The sequence below is a fragment of the Oryctolagus cuniculus genome, chromosome 7, assembly GCF_964237555.1.
Source record: "Oryctolagus cuniculus chromosome 7, mOryCun1.1, whole genome shotgun sequence".
NCBI lineage: Eukaryota > Metazoa > Chordata > Mammalia > Lagomorpha > Leporidae > Oryctolagus > Oryctolagus cuniculus.
The window spans coordinates 114,255,301-114,274,177 of record NC_091438.1 but is presented as its reverse complement, the minus strand read 5'-3'; the positions used below and the strand labels follow the sequence as shown (position 1 = coordinate 114,274,177).

The following is an 18,877-nucleotide window of genomic DNA, read 5'->3' as shown; positions in this document are numbered from 1 at the left end:
AGCCTTACTCATGCATTTTCAAAATCCAGCCTGTGCTCCTTACACAATGCAGCAAAGCTGCTCAGAAGAGCGCTGGCTGCAATATTTGATATATTAAGGAGAACCCTGACTCCTTCCAGGTGTCTTCCCGCCTGTTTTAAATACAAACGGCTTGGCAGCTGGTGGGTTTCAGTTATTTTTTCATCTGAAATGGAATTCAAAGCAGCAGGGGCATAAAGCCCAGATATGGACAGGAGAGAAAATAAAAAGGCCTCTGGAGTTTGCCCGTATTCATCTTCCATATTCAGGAAGGGACATTGGCATTTGTTGTAAACCCACTGTGTGCCAAGGTGGCACTCTGGGAGTGTGAATATTGCTGGGCTGTTGGAATTTGACATTTCAAATGCTTTTGTTTTTTCTTCTTCAGTGGTGGTGTGGTGTGGTGACTAAGAACACAGCCTTAAAGTCAGCTCCTCTCCCTGGGTCTCACGTTGTCTGCAGTTACTCTGAATCCTCATGTCTCCATCTGGGGACAGGCCTGTGATAGACACCTGATAGGCCTCTTGTGAGGTTTAAACTAGGTAATGCAGGAAATGCTTACTACAGGTCTGGGCAGATCCTACGAGCTTCACAAACAGCTAATGTCACGATCCGTCCCATACAGCCAGGAGTTGGTGGAGTTCCTGTTCTAGGAACAGAGCGGTGTGACCTTGAGAAACAGCTCGGCTTCTCTTTGCTCACTGTCATCTCACCTCTCAGGCTGTTGAAGGCTGCAGGGTTGGGTCACTGCATTGGGACACGGCGTATCAAACTGCACACCATCTGGGACCACCTGCGTGTGCCCCGTGACCCCGTCCCTTCTCCTGAGGCTGTATTGTCACCACATGGGTCTTCTTGCTGCTTCTAGCACAGCCTTTTGCTGAAGACAGGGATGCTGTCCCCACCCAGCCCTATGGACCTAATTCTTCCAGGTCTCAGCTTCAAGCTTGCTTCGTGGAGGGGGCCCTAGCTGACCAGAGTGAGCCAAGCCCCTCCGCCGCCACTTACCCATGGCTCTGGTAGTGTGCTCTAACGCCTGCAGTGATACTGCTTGTGTGCCTTCTTCACAGTGTTTTGCAAAGTGCTGGATGAAAGTATTGCAATACTCTGCTTAATGTCTCCACTCCCTACCTGGCAACGAACGGACAGGAACGCCATCCATTTTGTCCATGAACAGTTGATGCTTGACTGGAGGGTGCTCTGAATCCCATTTACTTTAGTCTTTGATGCCCCTCTCCCTAAAACACCACCACCACCACCACCACATTTGCTTGTCCAACTTACTCATGGCTTCTAAGAAACAATTCCAAATCACCTCAGTGAGGAGGTTGCTGAACTCTCCTGACTGGATTATTGCTCCCAAGAGGCAGTCTACTTACCTCTAGCACAGAAATTAACACACCTGAATGCCATCAGCTCTGGACAGTGTCTTATGGAACTTCTCACCACCAGTAGTTAGTGGATGCCTGGCACAGAGGCAGAGGAAGCAGTTTACAAACAGGAGCGGAATGCACAGTTAACACCGTCTTCTGAGAGAGCGGTGTTAACGATGTCCAATATTAATGTCCTAAAGTGGAAAGATTCCAAGACTATTTTATGCCAGGAATTGGTTTCCATGCTCCTCCTAGAAATGTCCTATGCCACACAGTTGACACTTATCAACCAATTCTGGGATCTCATACATGTGGATATTGGGTTGATCATTCAATTCTTATATTTATGTCCAAATCTCCTTACTAGGAATTTTCAGAGATCTTTCTCTCAGCCTGGTTCCCAGTGTGAAGATCTTTAATTCATTGTGAGGAAAGTCAAAGCAAGAATATTTTATGGTACAGTGGGTTCTGCTTCTTCGATTCAATCATGATAGCGCTGTCTGTCTGTCTGTCTCTCTCTCTCTCTCTCTTTCTCTCTCTCTCTCTCATTCCCTCTTCCACTTTTCTACTTCAGCAATGGAGTTGTGGAAATACTGAAGCAGACAGTGCTACTGATGCAGTTGAACCAGCACGTGAGTGGAGGAAAATACAGACTGGGAGCAGATGAACTTGGTTCATCTTGAGTTTCAAAATCTTCAACTCTCAGCTTTCATCAATTTGGATACATCCATATTTTCATAAAAAGCATCATAACAGCAATTGATATTAGTAATAACATTTTAACAGAATTGTTATGTGGGTTATTGTTGCAGTTGATTTCTCAACAATGTTGATGTGGATTCCTTTCTGAGAGGAGGAGCTTGTTAGGGGCAAGAGGTGTGGAGTCACCACACAGACCCTGGGAGTCAGGTGAAATCCTGGGCATTTTCCATGAGACAAGTTTGTTCTTGATGATTTATATCTAGTGCCCCAAACTCATTCAAAGAGACCAAAGTAAATCACAAATTCAGACCTAGTTTTGGAAGTGTGGTTGATGCCCCCTACCCTGGTCTGTAAAGTTTGACACTAATAACAATAATAATTCCAAAATGAGTGGGCTCTGGTAGCCGACATTTTCTGTCTGACATTTTTTGAAGGTCTTCTTCTTTTTCATTCTCAGGCTATGTGGTTTGATGGGACCCTACAACCCAGGTTTCAGAGATGGGCACTTGGACTAGACTTAAGACCAACCGTATATTCGACCCCACCTCATAGCCATTGGTTCAAGGATGTTTATAAGAACCAATCAGGGGGCTGGCGTCTGTGGTGTAGCAGCAGGTATCCCATACGGATGCAAGCTCTAGTCCCATCTGCTCCACTTCTGATTCAGCTCTCTGCTGTGGCCTGGGAAAGCAGTAGAAAATGTCCCAAGTCCTTGGGCCCCTACACTCATGTGGGAGACCTGGAAGAGGCTCCTGGCTTCAGATTGGCCCAGCTCTGGCTGTTTCGGCCATTTGGGGTGTGAACCAACAGATGAAAGACCTCTCTCTCTCTCTCTCTCTCTCTCTCTCTCGTTTCTCCCTCTCTTCTCTGTAACTCTACCTCTCGAATAAATAAGTAAAGAAATAAATCTTAAAAAAAAAAAAAGACCCAATCAGACCAATGAAACTCAATGCTGGGAGGATGTGGGAGACTACTGTATCCATCTTACTTACTTTGTCCTCTGCACAGGGAGTTGGGAGGTGCTGGACACTACCACTTGGAGGCTGAGAATGATGCTAACTCTTTCCACAGTGAGTTGAGTGATGGAGAGAAGTGAAAGCCTGATGATGCCATTTGAGCCCTGAATACTGTCTAGTCTAGAGCTGTCTCTACCACTGGATTTTCAATGACAGGACTCAGTGAAACTCGCTTCTGGTCAAACTGAGTTTTCTCTCACTTGCAACCCTAGAATTCTAACCAATACATTTGTGATTTGCCAGCTAAGCCTTTTACATATATTAGCTGATTTAATTCTGATAACACCACAATGGGATGGGGTGTTGTTATCTCTGTTCCATAGCTAGTGAAACGAAAGCTTGGAAAAACTAAGTATCCTTCCACTCACAGGTAGATGTTGAGATTCTATAACAAGTTTAAGCCGCCGTATGCTTTCCCAGGCACAGGAGCCTGGCTGGAGAGTGGTGGCATGTTCCTTAGCTTCTCTCAGGGACTTCATTTGTCTCCTTCTTTTCTCAGCACTCTCCACCTTATAGCTTGTCTTCAACACTCCAAGGAGATAAGCATCAGCTCCCCAGCAGCGAGCTCAGGAGCCCAGGTTAATTGTTTCTTTGGGAGTCACAGAGGTGGCTAAGACAACTGGCTGTGTGGCCCTTCTGGCCATCTTGCTGTGGCAGCCATGGCCCTTGTCCTGGGTGCTAGTGCTTGCTTCTTGCTTTTCAGACACAGAGCCATTCTCAGAAGCTTCTCTGACAGCACCCAGGACAACCGACACTGACAGGCACACTGCTTGGCTAAGGCATTTCAGTGCCTGGGCATTTGTGTGCAGCTGGCTCTGTTTGAAATCCTGCCTCTTTCTGACTTCACTTCCTGAATGTGCTGACAGGCCTCTGAGCCAAGCCAAACAGGTTCACAATGCCGGGCCTGCAGAGTATTCCCCTGCGAGTGCAGCTGGGGAAACAAAACTTTTCTCCAGCCCGCTGAGAGGACCTGCCAGCCCTTATATGACCAAGACGCAGGCCCTGTGAGACCGTGCTGAATCTTAATGGGGAAGGTTTTCATTGCAGTTAGGGTGGAGTGAGTGTGTGCTGGGCGGCTTCCTGATCATTTCTTATTAAATTAACAAGTCTGCTGTGAAAAATGGCTAGCTGTGGTTTGCCAGCTCTATCTAGGTGTCCTTCAAAAAATTCACAGAAAATGGAATCATAAATGAATTATTTTTGGTGCAAAACTTTTTTTGAAATCCATGCATATGAGGACTCTTCAAAAAGTTCATTGAAGATGCACATTGTGAAAAAATTATGCATGGAGAACTTCTTTTAATTCTATCTTTCCACAAATATCTTTGAAGTCCACTCATATAGGTGTTTCATGTAGATGATCTTCCTGATAATATTATGTGGTATCCATGGTTGGTCTCATTTAACAAAGGAAGGTTCAACATCAGCAATATTAAAGGACTTGCTTGACGCTCTTTAGTTATAAGCTGCAGAGGCTGGATTTAACCCAAGTCACTTGAATCTAAAATCTGTGTATCCCTAACTCCTGCCTCAAATATTCATGTGTTCAAGCGATGTTTGCTTTTCATCTTTTTCTTGGAAAGGGCAGAGGCTCCTGTGTCTTCCTAGGTCTGTGAAATTTGGCAAGTTAGTTTTCTTCTCTGAATCTTAGTCTCCTCATCTACAAAGAAGGATGATAGTGGCACCAGTGAGGTGGAGAGGTTGTTAGATTCAAATGAGACAGGAATTTATAGAGCAGCAGTAGACCAAGGTCATAGTGAATAAAACTCTCTTTTTGGAGTTCAAAGACCTGGATTCATCTCGAGCTTCTACCCATCCCTTATTTCATGAACTTGAACAATGGGCAAACCTCCATTTTCTCATTTGTAAAATGCAGCCCTAACTTTGTAAGTCCTAGCACAGCACCTGCTACATAGTTAGCATCAGTAAATGGTATTACTTATGAGCATTATAGAGGTGACAATTTTATTTGACTTGTGGCAGACATTGTTGGTTCCTTCAAGATGATACCATTCCTACTATTGATTCTTACTAGGACTGGAATAGTTAAGTAGAGCTACAGTGACAAGCAGCTCTTAGATATCCATGTTCTAAAATAACAAATTCTTGTTTTGTTGCTCAAGCTAACTGTTCATTGTAATAGGAGGGAGTGAGGAGGGGGATTCACATCATTTGGCAATTCCAGGTTGATGAACAATTCATTCCTGTGCTGCCACAGTTACCGAGAGAGGGAAAAGGGAACCTGGTGACTCTTGTACTTGCTCTCAGGTTTCTGTGTGTGTGTGTGATCTATGTCACTACTGCTTGCATTTCACAGAGGCATCTCACCTACCTTTAAGAAGGTAGGAGATAGATGGGGAAGCACAATCTTGGTGTGCCTATTCCTTTGTCAGGGAATGAGTTGAAGTAAAAGTCTGTGACCTGCTCCTCACCAATGGAAGGTAAGGGTAAGCTTGGAGTGGAAATTGAGGAGATTCAAATAAATGTTTCCTTGCTAATAAAAAGAGAAAGATGAGGAGTGTATATTTAGCTTAGCAATTGAAATGCCCATGTCCCTCCCAGGAGTGCCTTGTTTCAATTCCTGGCTCTAGCTTCCTGCTAATGTAGACCTTGGGAAGTAAACAGTGATGGTTCAAGTAATTGAGTTCTTTCCACCCACGTGGGAGACCTGGACTGAGTTCCCAGTTCCTAGACTCAGTCCCTCGTCTGAAGCCTTTGTGGGCATTTGGGGAGTGAACCAGCAGGTGGTCGTGCTCTATATATCTCAAATAAGTTTTAAAAAAATTTAAAAGATAAAAATGAAAGTAAACACGGTTGCATTGCTAGTGATCATTGTGTTTACCTGTGATGCCAGGAACTGCCGCAGGTACCTTGAATATACACCAGGATCTTTGACATACTGAGAATAGAGAAATGAGAAGATGGAATGTACCTGAACTCATGATGGTGTCATGGAACCACTCTATTAGCCCTTCTCAGACCTGCTTCATATCTGGATTTCCAATTTAAATTGTGTCTTCAGTGAGCTACCCCTACAAGCACCGTAACTGGTAGAACAGTCAATTATCTAACATCTCAGGTGCCTGCCCACCTTGTACCAACATTTGAGACGAGGTTAGGAAAAGTTCCCCCAGTAAGCATGAACCTAGCATGAATCAATACATGTTGGAATAGATTAGCCATCAGCAAGAGCTGACAGCCAGACGTCCCTGAGGAGGCTTCTTGGGAAACATCCAAATTCTGTCCAGGTAGCCAGGGAGTACCTGTAATCCAGGAATGCAGTAACTTAGTGATCTGGTAACCCAGTTTTGCAAAGCAGTAATGAGTCAATCACCAGGCAATGGCCTCAGTGTGTGTATATGTAGGAAGTTTGCCTGGCAAGGAATTGTGAGAACTATTCAACGATGAGCATTCTGTTCCCTCCGGAGAGGGGGGAGTTTGGAGCAGGGCAAGGAGAGTTCATTAGATGCTGCTGCAGCATGGACGAGCTATCCCAGGAGACTATCTGATTACCGTTGCTCAGATGCTGTGCACTTCAAAGAAACTTCTGATGGCTAAGTTGACTAACTTGAGTCCTCAGGGTCCCCAATGCACATGTAGGGGTGCGCACTGGGTAGGACCCGAGGTCACCAGGGCACCTGGTTCTTGAAAAAATATAAGAGAAGAATTATGGTTTTCAATAAAACCATAATTGGACTGAATCATGGCCCCATCATTTACTGGGTACACAGCCTCAACAAAGGCACTGACAACACATAGAGGGGCTCAGCTTCCCTTGCCATGGACCACAGCTACCAACAGGTGAACACATCCAGATGAAAACAAAATGGACCCTACAAGAATATAAATGGACAGGTGCCAATCTCTGCTTATCACTCTACCCTTTGCTCACTGCACTCCACTCCTTCTCACAGTTCCTAGGGAACACAGAAGCCTAGCCTTAGCTTCCCCTCTTGCTACTTTTCCACCTTTTTCTTAAGATTTCTCACCCATCCTCTGCTGCTCCCCTCCTGGTAGACACGTAAGCATCTACAAATTCTCAGCTCAAGTATGTCTCCACAAAGGACTTCTTTGTCCCGACCCCAATTTAGATTTTTTTTTTCTCTTTCATAGTGTCCAGGTCTTCTTCATTGAAAATGTCAAAGTGTACCATCATACATTGTTTTATGTGTTTATTTATTGTCTCTCTTACCTGAGTGTAAACTCCATGAGGGGGTGCTCCTGTTGATTTTATCCTCCACTGTGTTTTTAGTGCTTAGCACAAAATTAGCTTTTGGTATTAATTTTTTAAGAAAATGAGTGCTACATGAATGTAAGGTGTATTATTCAATTCTCCCAGTGTGAAAAAACATAAAACATTGGCCTCTTTGCACATGAAAGAGTTTGTTCAGTTTGGGCCAGTTCATCCTACTGAACTTAATCACCTTGGGTGACCAGATAAATCAGGTCTGAGTTTTGCAGCCAAGAGGGCCGGCTCTGTACTGTCGCCCTGGGAGGTCTGGTAGAGAGGGGCGCATGTCCATTTCTTCCACATATGTTTATTTGAGCTTATTGACACAGGGTGGGAAGACTCTGGGCCATTTGGTAAAATAACTTTCCTTTCAGATCCCCATTTGACACAGTGGACAGGAAAACTTAAGTATGGGACAAGTGACTTAGGTTAAAAAGTGAACTTCCTGTTTGGGTCAAACTTGCCAGAAAGTTGCCTAAGAAGAAATGTGGCACAATATAGCTTGGACCAAGCTGTCTTTTTCCATTTCTCCCCCAGCTCCAGGACTACTTTAAAAACCACAGGCACTTGTATGATACTAAAAACCTCTCTTTTTAAAAAAAATTATTTATTTATTTGAAAGTCAGAATTATACGGAGAGAGGAGAGGCAGAGAGAGAGAGAGAGAGAGAGAGAGAGAGGTCTTCCATCCGATGGTTCACTCCCCAGTTGGCCACACCGGCCAGAGCTGCACTGATCTGAAGGCAGGAGCCAGGAGATTCTTCCGGATCTTTCATGCAGGTGCAGGGGGCCCAAGGACTTGGGCCATCTTCTACTGCTTTCCCAGGCCATAGCAGAGTGGATCAGAAGTGGAGCAGCCAGAACTTGAACCAGTGCCCATATGGGATTAACCCGCTGCGCCACAGCGCCGACTCCAAAAAAACCTCTTTTTGATATTATCCTTTTACCTCAGCTTCTTCATACCAGTCGCTCATCAAAACCACTGCCAGCATGAATCTTTCTTGAGAATGTCCACATCCCCACTCTGTTTCAAATGCTTCTATGATCTTCCACGACCTATGGAATAATAAGGAATAGATAACTCTGCATCATTTGAGCCTCAAACGTCCTTGCTTCATTTCTCTTCACTTTTCTTCTCGAGCCTTCCTTCCCCAGCCTCTCCAAGAAGCTTCCATGTCCCTAAACACCGATGTTGTTCTCATGTGTCTACACCTTAGCATACAAATGCCCTCTCCAACATTTTTTCCCTGATGAGTCCCACTGAGTCATCCCAAATATCACCTTTCCCACAAAGTCTTTCCTAATAATGTCCCATCTGGCATTTGTATCTTATAGTATGCATGTTGTGTCATTACAGCAGTTTATACTTCATGCCCACCACCCTCCCTTTAAGAACTGCAAACGACTTGAGGGTGGGGATCACATTTTGCTCACAGCTACAGCGTAGCATAGGGCCTCAAAGAGATTCAGGCCCAGGGGAATGCCCCTTTTTAGGCTACCCAAAATCCAAAATCAAATAATGAAGTCTGGTTTCCAGAGTCAGGAAGAGCTAATTTCCCTCTGGGGCCATGCTAGTTTTTAACCCTCATTGCTTCTTCCCTGAGATGTCACTTGACGCATGTAGAAGTGGGTCGTGGGAACAAGGGGCAGGGTAGGTTAGAAGTCATTTTTTTTTCTTGGTTCAACCAATGTACTTCTTCTCTAACAAAAAAATGACATGAGGAATCACATGGATCAGCATGATTTCTGTCTCAGGCAAGCAAACATTGGGCACCAACTTTCGACCCCTGAAGTACATCTAACTTTACAAACAGAAAGTTCCTTCTGTCGTTACCAACGAAGCTGGTTGTTTTTAATAAAGACACATCTGGAACTATTTTTTGTGCCTGCCTAATGATACACATATTACCCGTCCCTGTGTCTACTTCCAAACTTAATGTTTCAGGCAGACTCCACTTACGTAAGAAGATGCCCACTTTCATTAGTGGACGTGGGAAGAAACACCCTGTGTGGCTAGAAGTATGAATATGTGAACAGCTTAATTATTTTAAAAGCAGTCACTGACAACAGACTTTGGAACTTGGTGATTGGCCAGCACTGACTTTTCTGGGGGAGGTCTTCTACCTCTGGAGCCCTGTATCTGGAAATGAATTAAGTGTTATTCACTAGGAGAAATTAAGATTTGGAATTATTAGGGCTGTTGCTGTGGTGTACTGGGTAAAGCCACTGCCTGCAGTGCTGGCATCCCATATGGGTGCCTGTTTGAGTCCCGGCTGCTCCACTTCTAATCCAGCTCTCTGCTATGGCCTGGGAAAGCAGTGGAAGATGGCCCCTGCATCCATGTGGGAGACTTAGAAGAAGCTCCAGGCTCCTGGCTTCGGATTGGTGCAGTTCCGGCCATTGTGGCCATCTGGCGAGTGAACCAGTGGATGGAAGATTCTCTCTCTTTCTCTCTCTCTCTCTCTCTCTCTCTCTCCACCTCTGTCTCTCTGTAACTCTGCCTTTCAAACAAATAAATAATTTTTTTTAAAGATCTAGAATTATGATAAAGGGGAGTTTAATCCCCTTGTTCATTCTGTCATCATTTAATCTGTGACCACTTATATGTGGCAGGTACCTTACTGGGAGTCCAGGGCTCCATGCGGACTAGGATAAGCTATCGGTCAGGAGACAGAGGTTTACAATGATAATACATGTTGGCAAGTGCTGCATACATTTTGATGAAATGTCATGGTGCTCAGTGGGGAACAGTTCATTCCACCTGAAGGTGGAATTAGAAAGGATGGTTTCACATACCAACCCTTGAAGAATGTGTGGGATTCCTCAGTTGACCCAGAAAGAGACAGAGTCCAGGCAGAGGGATGGGCAAGAGTGCAAGAAGCAGTGGTCAGTAAAGGGGAACAGGGTGCGGACTCTTAAAAAGATCCATTTCTGAAAGTGGGTAGGTAGTCATTCTGTTTATGGTTTGCTAACTTTTTTCGAAGCACAAGATTCTGGGAGGGCAGCATAAAAGCTAATGATCTCTCCTCCCCCAGGGCAGTGTTTGTCCTACACACACACACACACACACACACACACACAGAGTTTTGTAGGCATGTTCACTGATTCATGATCAATGTCCCAATGGACACAAAAAATTAAGAATCCATTATTAAATTATTGTATATATAATTATGTCTGATATAATAACAACTTGAGCGTTAGTGACTTCTTGTACCTCTAGCTTCATCCTCTCCAACTATTAGTGTTACCCTAGGAACAACTCATGGAAGGCCCCCTAAAAAATAAAGAGTTGAGTGTAAGTAATTAGCTGATTTTCTGCCTCCAAAATTGTGAGTGGGTGTTGGTAGATGTCTTCTGACACAATTATTTTTCCTCCCCTTTTCGTGAGAGTTTCAGGGATATACATTCAGCATGTTAGATGCAACAATCAAGACTAGGCATAGGCCTGGGACTTTTTCTTTTCTTAAACCCAAGTCTAAAGCAAACTGGGGAGTGGTGTGGCTTTTCCGTGCTGGGCTGCTGTCTGGGCTTAGTCTACCTTTGCAGGTAGTTAATTCCCCAGCCTGCTTATTTCTTCTAGTTGGCTCTTGTTTGGCTTCCACAGAGCCCCACCCCAAAGTGCTTTATTGTCCCTCTGCTGACTATTCCTACATATGGTCAAAATCAACTCACCTTCCGGCTTGCTGACATCGGCAAATTCACTGTTTGGCAAACCGGGCTCTGCTCCCAGTAACCCTTTGTTCAAGAAGTGTTATTACAACGGAGTGTATCTGATAGCTAACAAGCCTGTCCAATCTCTTCCACTCTGAGATACGCTCCTAAAGAGAAACTCTTTGTGTATTTGGATTTACAGCCACAGGCAGGATATTAGCACTCCCAGACCTGTTGGGTACTAGAGCACCGCTAATGAGCAAACAGCCCTGCCTCAATTAGTGGTTTGTGAAATATTCCTGGATATCAAATTGCTTTTGCTGCTTGATAATCACACTGGCTCTTGGGAAGAAAAGCAACCAAGCAAAAATTGTTCCCTTGTTGAGTAGTGCCTTGTTGATCTAAGTCTGCCCCTTCCCCAGAGCTGTTTGATCTTCCGAAGTAATCGTGTGCTGCTGCTCACGTGTTCTCTTGTGAATCTTTTCCATATTTAGATAAGCAGCTTTAAAACTGACTCTATAATAATCCTCTAGACAAGACTGATTATTTTACAAACAAGGAATCAACTACAGACAGGGATCCCAAGTGGTAAACTGCTATACTGCTAATTTCCTTGGGCAGAGGTGTTTATTTGGGGGTAGGGGGAAGGAAAGTGAGAGAGAGAGCACGCGCGCGTGCGAGCGCACATTAATGAAATTTGGAGAATGTTTCATCCACAGAACTTCTAGTTTGATTCTAAATTCTTTGCTTCTTCGTTACCAAGTAACTCCAGAATAAAGTAATGTTAACCCCAGCAACTGAAAAGAAAAAGCTCCAGTATTCAGCTTGGGGGGGGAAAAAGTAGTAATGGGAAAGGAATTCAAAATCTGTTATTGGTATTTGAATACATTTATTGTGACAAGAATCTGTTATGAATATTCATAAGCAAAGGCCATCTTTTTAAATCTTAGCATTGTTAAAGTGAAGATTCCAAATTGGAAGGATACATCTTTTCTAAGATCTGCCCCGGGTTCCTGCTTTGAGAATAAGCATGTACTGTTAAATTTCGACCAACATTACAAACGGTCCCAGCACCTGCCACTTGATGGAATCCCAAACTTTGAGGTGTCTGACTTGCCAGTGGGTTGCCCCTCTGCCCCCAAACCCCCTTTCCTCCAGTCCCCAGGACCCACCCTCTCCCACCCCCCACTACCCTCTGGTGATCAACTGGGAAGTCTGAGACCTGATGATAACACCAGGACCACTTATTTCTAAAGTTCAGTAGGGAATCCAGGAGTTTGTACTGCTTGAAAGCAATAAGTACTGAGCGATCCTGATGGACACTAAAACTCTCTTGATTGCACCCAGATTACCTAGCATCTAGAGATAATGCAGAAAAAAGGTTGGGGGGGATTACTTTTCAATATTTTATTGTATTTTCTTAAATATCCTTTCTGGAATTTTCAGAAACAAAACATAAAAAAATTATATACTTTATTACAAATGGTAAACTCAGAGTGCTCCAAATCTCTTATTTACAAACAACACTGGGCAGGACACCCAAACGAACAAACATGAAATAACTTACAAAGGCATGAAGCTGTTTATTGACAGTAATCAGCTTTCATCAAATTAAAAAATAGATATCTGTACATACACGGTTAACGAAGGCAGGCCAGAAAGAGTGTATCTGCAGGCTCAGCCTGGCCCTCCCCGGCTCCCTCCCCGCCCCCCGCCGCCCCTCCCCAGCCCTCCCGGTCGGGTTCTTAAGGAGTACTACAGAAGCGATCTACAGTCTCTATGGCAGTTTGTCACCCCGCCCCTCCCCCCCTTTAATACTGAATGAGATCGAATGTTAGGTCCATGCAGTTCTTGGTCAATGTTAAAGAAAAGTCTACCGTCGTGATGGCGCGGGGACAGCCCTTCCGCCGAGCGGGGCCGCCCGCAGGCGGCCGCTCCCTGGCTCCGCGCCAAGGGGAGCGCGCGCCAAGTCCTTCCCACTCGTGCACACTGGGGGCGCCGTCAGGACGCAACCCAGCCCGGCTTGGATACCCTTGGCCTTAGTCCTCGGACGCGTCTTTTTTATTTTTTTCTCGCTGTCGCAACCGGTCAAGTTCGCAAGACTGTCTCTCTGTTGGTTTTGTTTTCTTTTTCTTCGTCGCCCCTCAGCCCTCGACAGTCTGTCCTCAGAACGTTTGCAACTGCTGCGTTAGCATGAGTTGGCACCCGCTGTTAACGTGGTTCATGACTTTCTGTTTCAGCTGTGCCACCTGTTCCCTGAGCATGTTGGCCGTGGACGCCAGCTCCGAGTTCTGCGCTTTCAAGGTTTTCACTTTTTCCTCCAGCCGAGCGATCCTCTCCAGCTTCCTTTTCCGGCACTTGGAGGCGGCGATGCGGTTCCTCATGCGCTTCCTCTCCGCCTTGATCCGCTCCTGGGACTCCATGTCAATGGGGGACAGGGGCGGCGTCTCGCCGGGCATCTCGGGCACGGTCTGCGGCTCCTCCTTGAGCGCCTGCAGCCGCGGGTGCTGCACGGGGATCTGCTGGGGCAGGTGGTGCGGCGGCTGCGGCGGCGGCGGCGGCTGTTGCTGCTGGGGCTGCGCGGGAAAGGCCAGGCCGGCCGCGCCGTAGGAGGGCGCCCCGCCGCCGCTGCTCAGCGCGCTCGGGTTGAAGTTGCTGAGGTTGGCGTAGACAGGCGGCTCGCTGTGCAGGCCGGCGCTGAAGCCGCCGCTGCCGCCGCCGCCGCCCGCCACCGAGGCCACGGCCGGAGCCACCATGCCCGCCCCGCTGACCGGCTGCGCCGCGGACGTGACGCTGGGCAGCGTGTTCTGGCTGTGCAGCTCGGCCAGGGCGCGCACGAAGCCCTCGGCGAAGCCCTCCTGCTCGTCGGTCACGTTCTTGGGGCACAGGAACTGGGTGGGGGTCGGCGTGGTGGTGATGTGCCCGTTGCTGGACTGGATGATGAGGCGCTCCAGCTCGGGCGACGCCAGCTTGAGCAGCCCCACGTCGGGAGAGGTGAGGAGGTCCGAGTTCTTGGCGCGGAGGTGCGGCTTCAGGCTGCCCACCGGGTCGGCCAGGTTCAGGGTCATGCTCTGTTTCAGGATCTTGGGGTTACTGTAGCCGTAGGCGCCGCTCTCGGTCTGCAGGAACGAGGCGTTGAGGGCATCGTCGTAGAAGGTCGTTTCCATCTTTGCACTCATAGAACAGTCCGTCACTTCACGTGGGCTTACTTTGGGCTGCGCGCACAAGTTTCGGGGCCGCGACAGCGCGCTGGCGGGCGGGGAGCACCCCGCGCCTCCCCGGGCCTCTGGCAAAGGAAAAGTTTCGGAGCGCGCGCGCACCCGCGGGCTGTCTTCCCCCTGGGCGCCCCGCTCACCGGCCCCCGCTCCCGGGAGCGGCGGGGTTCAGACGCTCGCCCGCACTCCTCGGCCGCTCGCGCGCGCCTGCCCGCCTTTGAAAAGTCGCGGTCACTCACTGCGCGCCCTTCGGAGGCTCCCCGGCGGCGCGGCGCGGTGCCCCGCAGTGGCGGCGGGTCTCGGCCGCCCGGACTCCCGGAGACTGTGCCCTCTTCCGCTGCGAGGGGCAGGGGGCTCCCGGCGGCAGCGGCTCGCGCCGGTCAAGTTCAGAGGCCGGGGCGAGCGGAGCCGCGCGCGCGTCGCTCCTCTTCGCTCCTCTCTCCGCCGCCTTGCTTTTCTTTGCTGCCGCCGCGGCAAGCCCAAATAGCGCAGGAAAGGTTTGCAAAAGTTCGCTCCGGGACTCCGGGCCACTTGTCCCCGGTCCTCCCGGCTCGGAAAGTTCTTGGCCGCTGCAGTCGCCGCTCTCCGCGGCTGTCAGCTGCGCTCGTGCGGTGGGGCTCTCCTCCCCGGGGGCGGCTGGAGAAGCAGCAGCTCTCCAGGTGCTCCCCCCAAACACCAGCCCGGGATCCACAGGCGCTAGCGCGGGGCAGTTGGCAAAGCAACGCAGCCGTGCGGATCGCACTCTACGGGCGTCCTGGCGGGGCGGGCGGACTGTGTCTGTGTGTCTGTCTCCCTCAATCCGCGCACCTCCACTCCCGCCTCGCCGCTTCAGCCACACTCAGTGCAACTCTGAGCCCTTATCCAGCCCGAGCGCAACACTTATCTGCTACCAGTCAACCCCTAAAAATAGCCCATGATGTCACCCCAAGGCCTTCCCATTGGCTCGCGTCGCTCTCTGGGGGGCGGGCCCGCCCGTCGCCATGGAGACCCCACCCTAGAAGATTCTTCTTCGGGCCCGCGGAGGCTCACGGGATGAGGTAATGCTCCGCTGCCCTCCTACAGTTGGGCCCTTCTTTCTCCTCCTCTCCCCCTCCCCCTCCGCGCGCCTCTAGCCCCTCTCTTCCCGGTCCCCTCCCGGCCCGTCTTTCCCGGCCCGCCCGGTGCATTGTGGGCTGACGTCTTGGGGTTTGACTGTCTAGTGACGGTGGCCGCCGCGAGCGAGCGAGCGGGCGGGCGGGCGGCCGGACGCTCGCAGCCGCTGACGGAGGCGGGGGCTCAAGTTCAGGGCTCCAGACGCGGATGGCGGGTCACGGAAGGCTGAGAGCTGTGCCAGCTGCCTGGGGCCGAGTGGGCGCGGGCGTGTCCCCACTTGGCGGAGTCGAGGGGGCTCCAAGTGGCGCCCCAGCGTTTGTGCAGGGCTGGGAGGCCGAGCGCCCGGTCCGAGCCCTCCCCCCACCCCGCCCCGCACTTCCGGGGGCCGGGAGCTCCGCCCTGAAGGTGCTCCGCGGAGTGCCCCGTGGGGGCGAGCGGAAAGTGGGCTCCAGTTGGGAGGCGGTCTCGCGAGAGTCGGGTCCCCCCTCCCCCCAACACCACTACGTGGAGAACGCGCCGAAGTTTGCGGGTCAAGTTCTGGAGCGACAGTCCGCGCGGCTGTGTGGCAGTGCCCGGAGCGGACGGGTTTGCATCTCTCGACCCTGGGCGCTCGGCGGAGTCCTCGCGTGCGCGATCCTAGGGAGACGCCTGCGGGGGATGGCGACTCTGCCTCGGAGGGGGCGGCTTTTATAAGGGGTGGGAACAACTCAGCATCCTGAGGGGGACGAGCATTTAGGGGATCCCAAAGTGGGGGAACCCGGTGGTGGCCCTCCTGCCCCGGCGCGCGCGCGCACACACACACACACACACACACACATCCCGCACCCGGCGCACGCACGCAGCTCTTTGCGCCTGCACCGGCTCCCGGGGAAACAAATCCCGAGAGCCAAAAGTCCCGCAGGGAGTCCCGAGTAGAAGCGGGCTTGAGGCAGTCCCCTCCCCGCCGGCTGACCGGCCCATATCCCGCACAGCCTCTAGGAAGCGCTAGACCCATAGAAGTGGTTGCTTCGCGGCGGCCCTTTCCCTCGCCCCCGCCCCCCCACCCCTGGCGACGGCCGTGTGTGGTGGAACCCAGACCGGAGTCGGGAAGGGGCCCAGGCACGGAAGCCCTGCCGGCCCCTCAGGCCCCTTATCAGAAGGGCCGGCGGCGTCCACCGCGCGGCCGTCTGCGGGCCGGGGGAGGTGGTCGCCGGGCGGCCCCCTGCCCCGTTAGCAGATTTCGCAGGCCGGCGCTGGCTTGCCAGGATGTAAGAATGTGATCTGGCAGGACCAGGTGCACTTTCCTGAGAGGAGCTGTGGCGGGGGAGAGGCGAGGGAGGGAAGGATTAGAAGGCAGCTCTTTCTCAAGCCTCTGTCTAGCTTTGGCTTTTGAAGTGGGACCCGCAGGAGTTTGGGTTTCTCGGCCGGGTCTAATTCGGACTGCTTCTGAACTTGGGGGAATTCAGCTCTGGGCTCACAGCCTGGGGGCCTGAAGGTATTTGTGGCTTTGCGAGTTCAGAAACCGAGAGCAGCTGGTATCAGTGGGAAACCCGCCAACTTTTCTTCACTCCGGGCACTCACCGCGCTTTCACTCATGCAGTAGAGGGTAACTGGCTACCGGGAGCCAAGCTGGGCTGAGCCGGGGAGGAGGGTCCGGTGAAGCCCGGATCCAGTTACTTCCTCTGTCTCCTGAAGCATTTTCTGTTGTCGGCAGGCAGTGGGTGCACTAAATAAGCTTTTATGATAATGGTCATAAAACGAAGTTTCATGTGTTCCACACCTACTATCCGCCAGGTGTTCTGCTGAGCGGTTTGAGTGCGCTGTTTTCTCCCACAGCCGTTTTGAGAGGGCTACATGGGTAGCATTATCCGGGTCAGACAGGCCAGGAAACAGGCCCGGAGAGGTCCAGTGTCTTCCCCGCGGGAATTGATCTAAAGTCTGTGCTGTATGGGCCTGCAGGCTGTCTGGTGAACTATTGCCCGTGGAGGAAACCGTGCTTGTGGCAGAGACTTCTTGCCTGCGCCCCTCTGGTTGGAGCTCCTTCCAGAGCTTCTGTATTTAGAAACTCCGAGACTGAGGACTTTGTATAAATATATGTCTTTGCCTAAGGGTTCTGTGTGTTCCTCTCTGCCTTCTGTGGTTTAGTAGGCTTGATTTTCCCCTTATGTTGAGAAATAGCATATTTCATCCAAAAAAATAACAAATCTGTTCGTGGTAACGCCCCTGCTTGGAAGCCTCCATTGCCTTTTCCTTAGGGCCAGGAGAGAATTCATTCGGACTCCTGTCTTTTGCCTAGGGGAAGGGGCCTTTCGTAATGTAGCTCCTGCTATCTTCAGCCTCATCTCTCCCAGTTCTCTGTCCCATAGAACAACCCTGATTTCAGTAGCTTAACCCAACTAAGGATTTTGCCCTTCCTTCTGCTCCGTGCCCATGGAGCGCTGTAGGCAGCTCTACTCGCTGTAGTCATTCGAGGACTTGAGCCCAAGGAGGCTTCGTTTTGACATGGGCTTCTACAACTATTTTGGCTGCAGGGAGAGAGTTCAGTAAATCATTTGCTGGCTCCCAGAGCACCCACCTGGAAGTGGCTCATCACTTCTGTTCCATGATCTTGTCAGGTGTTTGCAAGGGCTGTCCAGGAATATTTGGGAACAACTCTGCTGACTCTAACAGTCTCCTTTTCTGCTCACCACGTGTCCACTCTCCTCCCCCTGGGCAAAATTCCCTCACTCTTGCCTGGGGAGTCAGCCCTAACGACCCAGCCAGTCAAAACAGTAAGCTCACTTGCCAAGCTTTCTGGGTGCAGTGTTGTAGGCTGTCCCTCAGGTCCAGGTGTGTCTCCTCCTCGACCGAAGGCAAGGCATCTACCTTGTGTGCCCTCAACATGGACAGTAGGACAAAGACAGGTAATTACAGAGTTCAGTCCATCTGGAGAGACCAGGAATGGGAAATCACTGTAAAGGCTGGTCCACTGAGCAGACGTGTAGAGGATCATCCCTGCCCCTGCCTCCATCCCAATCCCTGGTTAGACCTTGATTCTGCTGGGGGATGCAGAGTAGTCCCAAGTTTTAAGTCTCCTGTAATCCAGGCTGGGTTTCTGCAGGCAGTGCAGTTCCCATAAAAGTTCAGACTTCTTATCCATTTGATAGCAAGTGTTCAAGTGCCAATAGTCACAGCCATAGTTCTGTGGTTTCCCATCTTCCTTTGCTCTCTTACCTGCTGATCCTTGGTTTTGAGTGCATCTGGTTCCTCTCTTTTTCAGGCCTTTTTGTCCAATCAAAAGCATATGCTGGGCAACACCTTAACTGATCCTGAGGTGGTTTTTATTTTTTAGATTTGTTTTTAGTTATTTGAAAGCCAGAGTCTCACAGATACACACACACAAACACACACACGAGCTCTTCCATCTGATTCACTCCTCAAATGGTCACAACAGCTGGGCCAGGCCTAAGCCAGGAACCAAGAGCTTCATCCAGGTCTCCCATGTGGGTGCAGGGACCTGAGCACTTGGACCGTCCTCCACTGCACTCCCAGGCGCATTAGCAGGGAGCTGGACTGGAAGCAGAGCAGCAGGGACCTGAATTGTCATCTATACAGGATG

At 49.9% G+C, this 18,877-nt stretch overlaps 1 protein-coding gene and 1 long non-coding RNA gene across 2 annotated transcripts; both read right to left on the bottom strand.

Moving 5' to 3' along the window:
- Positions 1-3,599: 3,599 nt before the first annotated feature.
- On the bottom strand, positions 3,600-17,899 carry LOC138850424 (uncharacterized). Its single transcript, XR_011390162.1, has 2 exons — positions 16,861-17,899; positions 3,600-8,395 (listed from the first exon to the last, which is right to left on the bottom strand). It is a non-coding gene; the product is annotated as an uncharacterized lncRNA (long non-coding RNA).
- Positions 13,058-14,172, bottom strand: JUN (Jun proto-oncogene, AP-1 transcription factor subunit). The gene is given in 1 exon segment (NM_001198947.1): positions 13,058-14,172. A coding segment is annotated over 1 exon segment (1,014 nt). The 3' UTR covers positions 13,058-13,158.
- Positions 17,900-18,877: the final 978 nt, after the last annotated feature.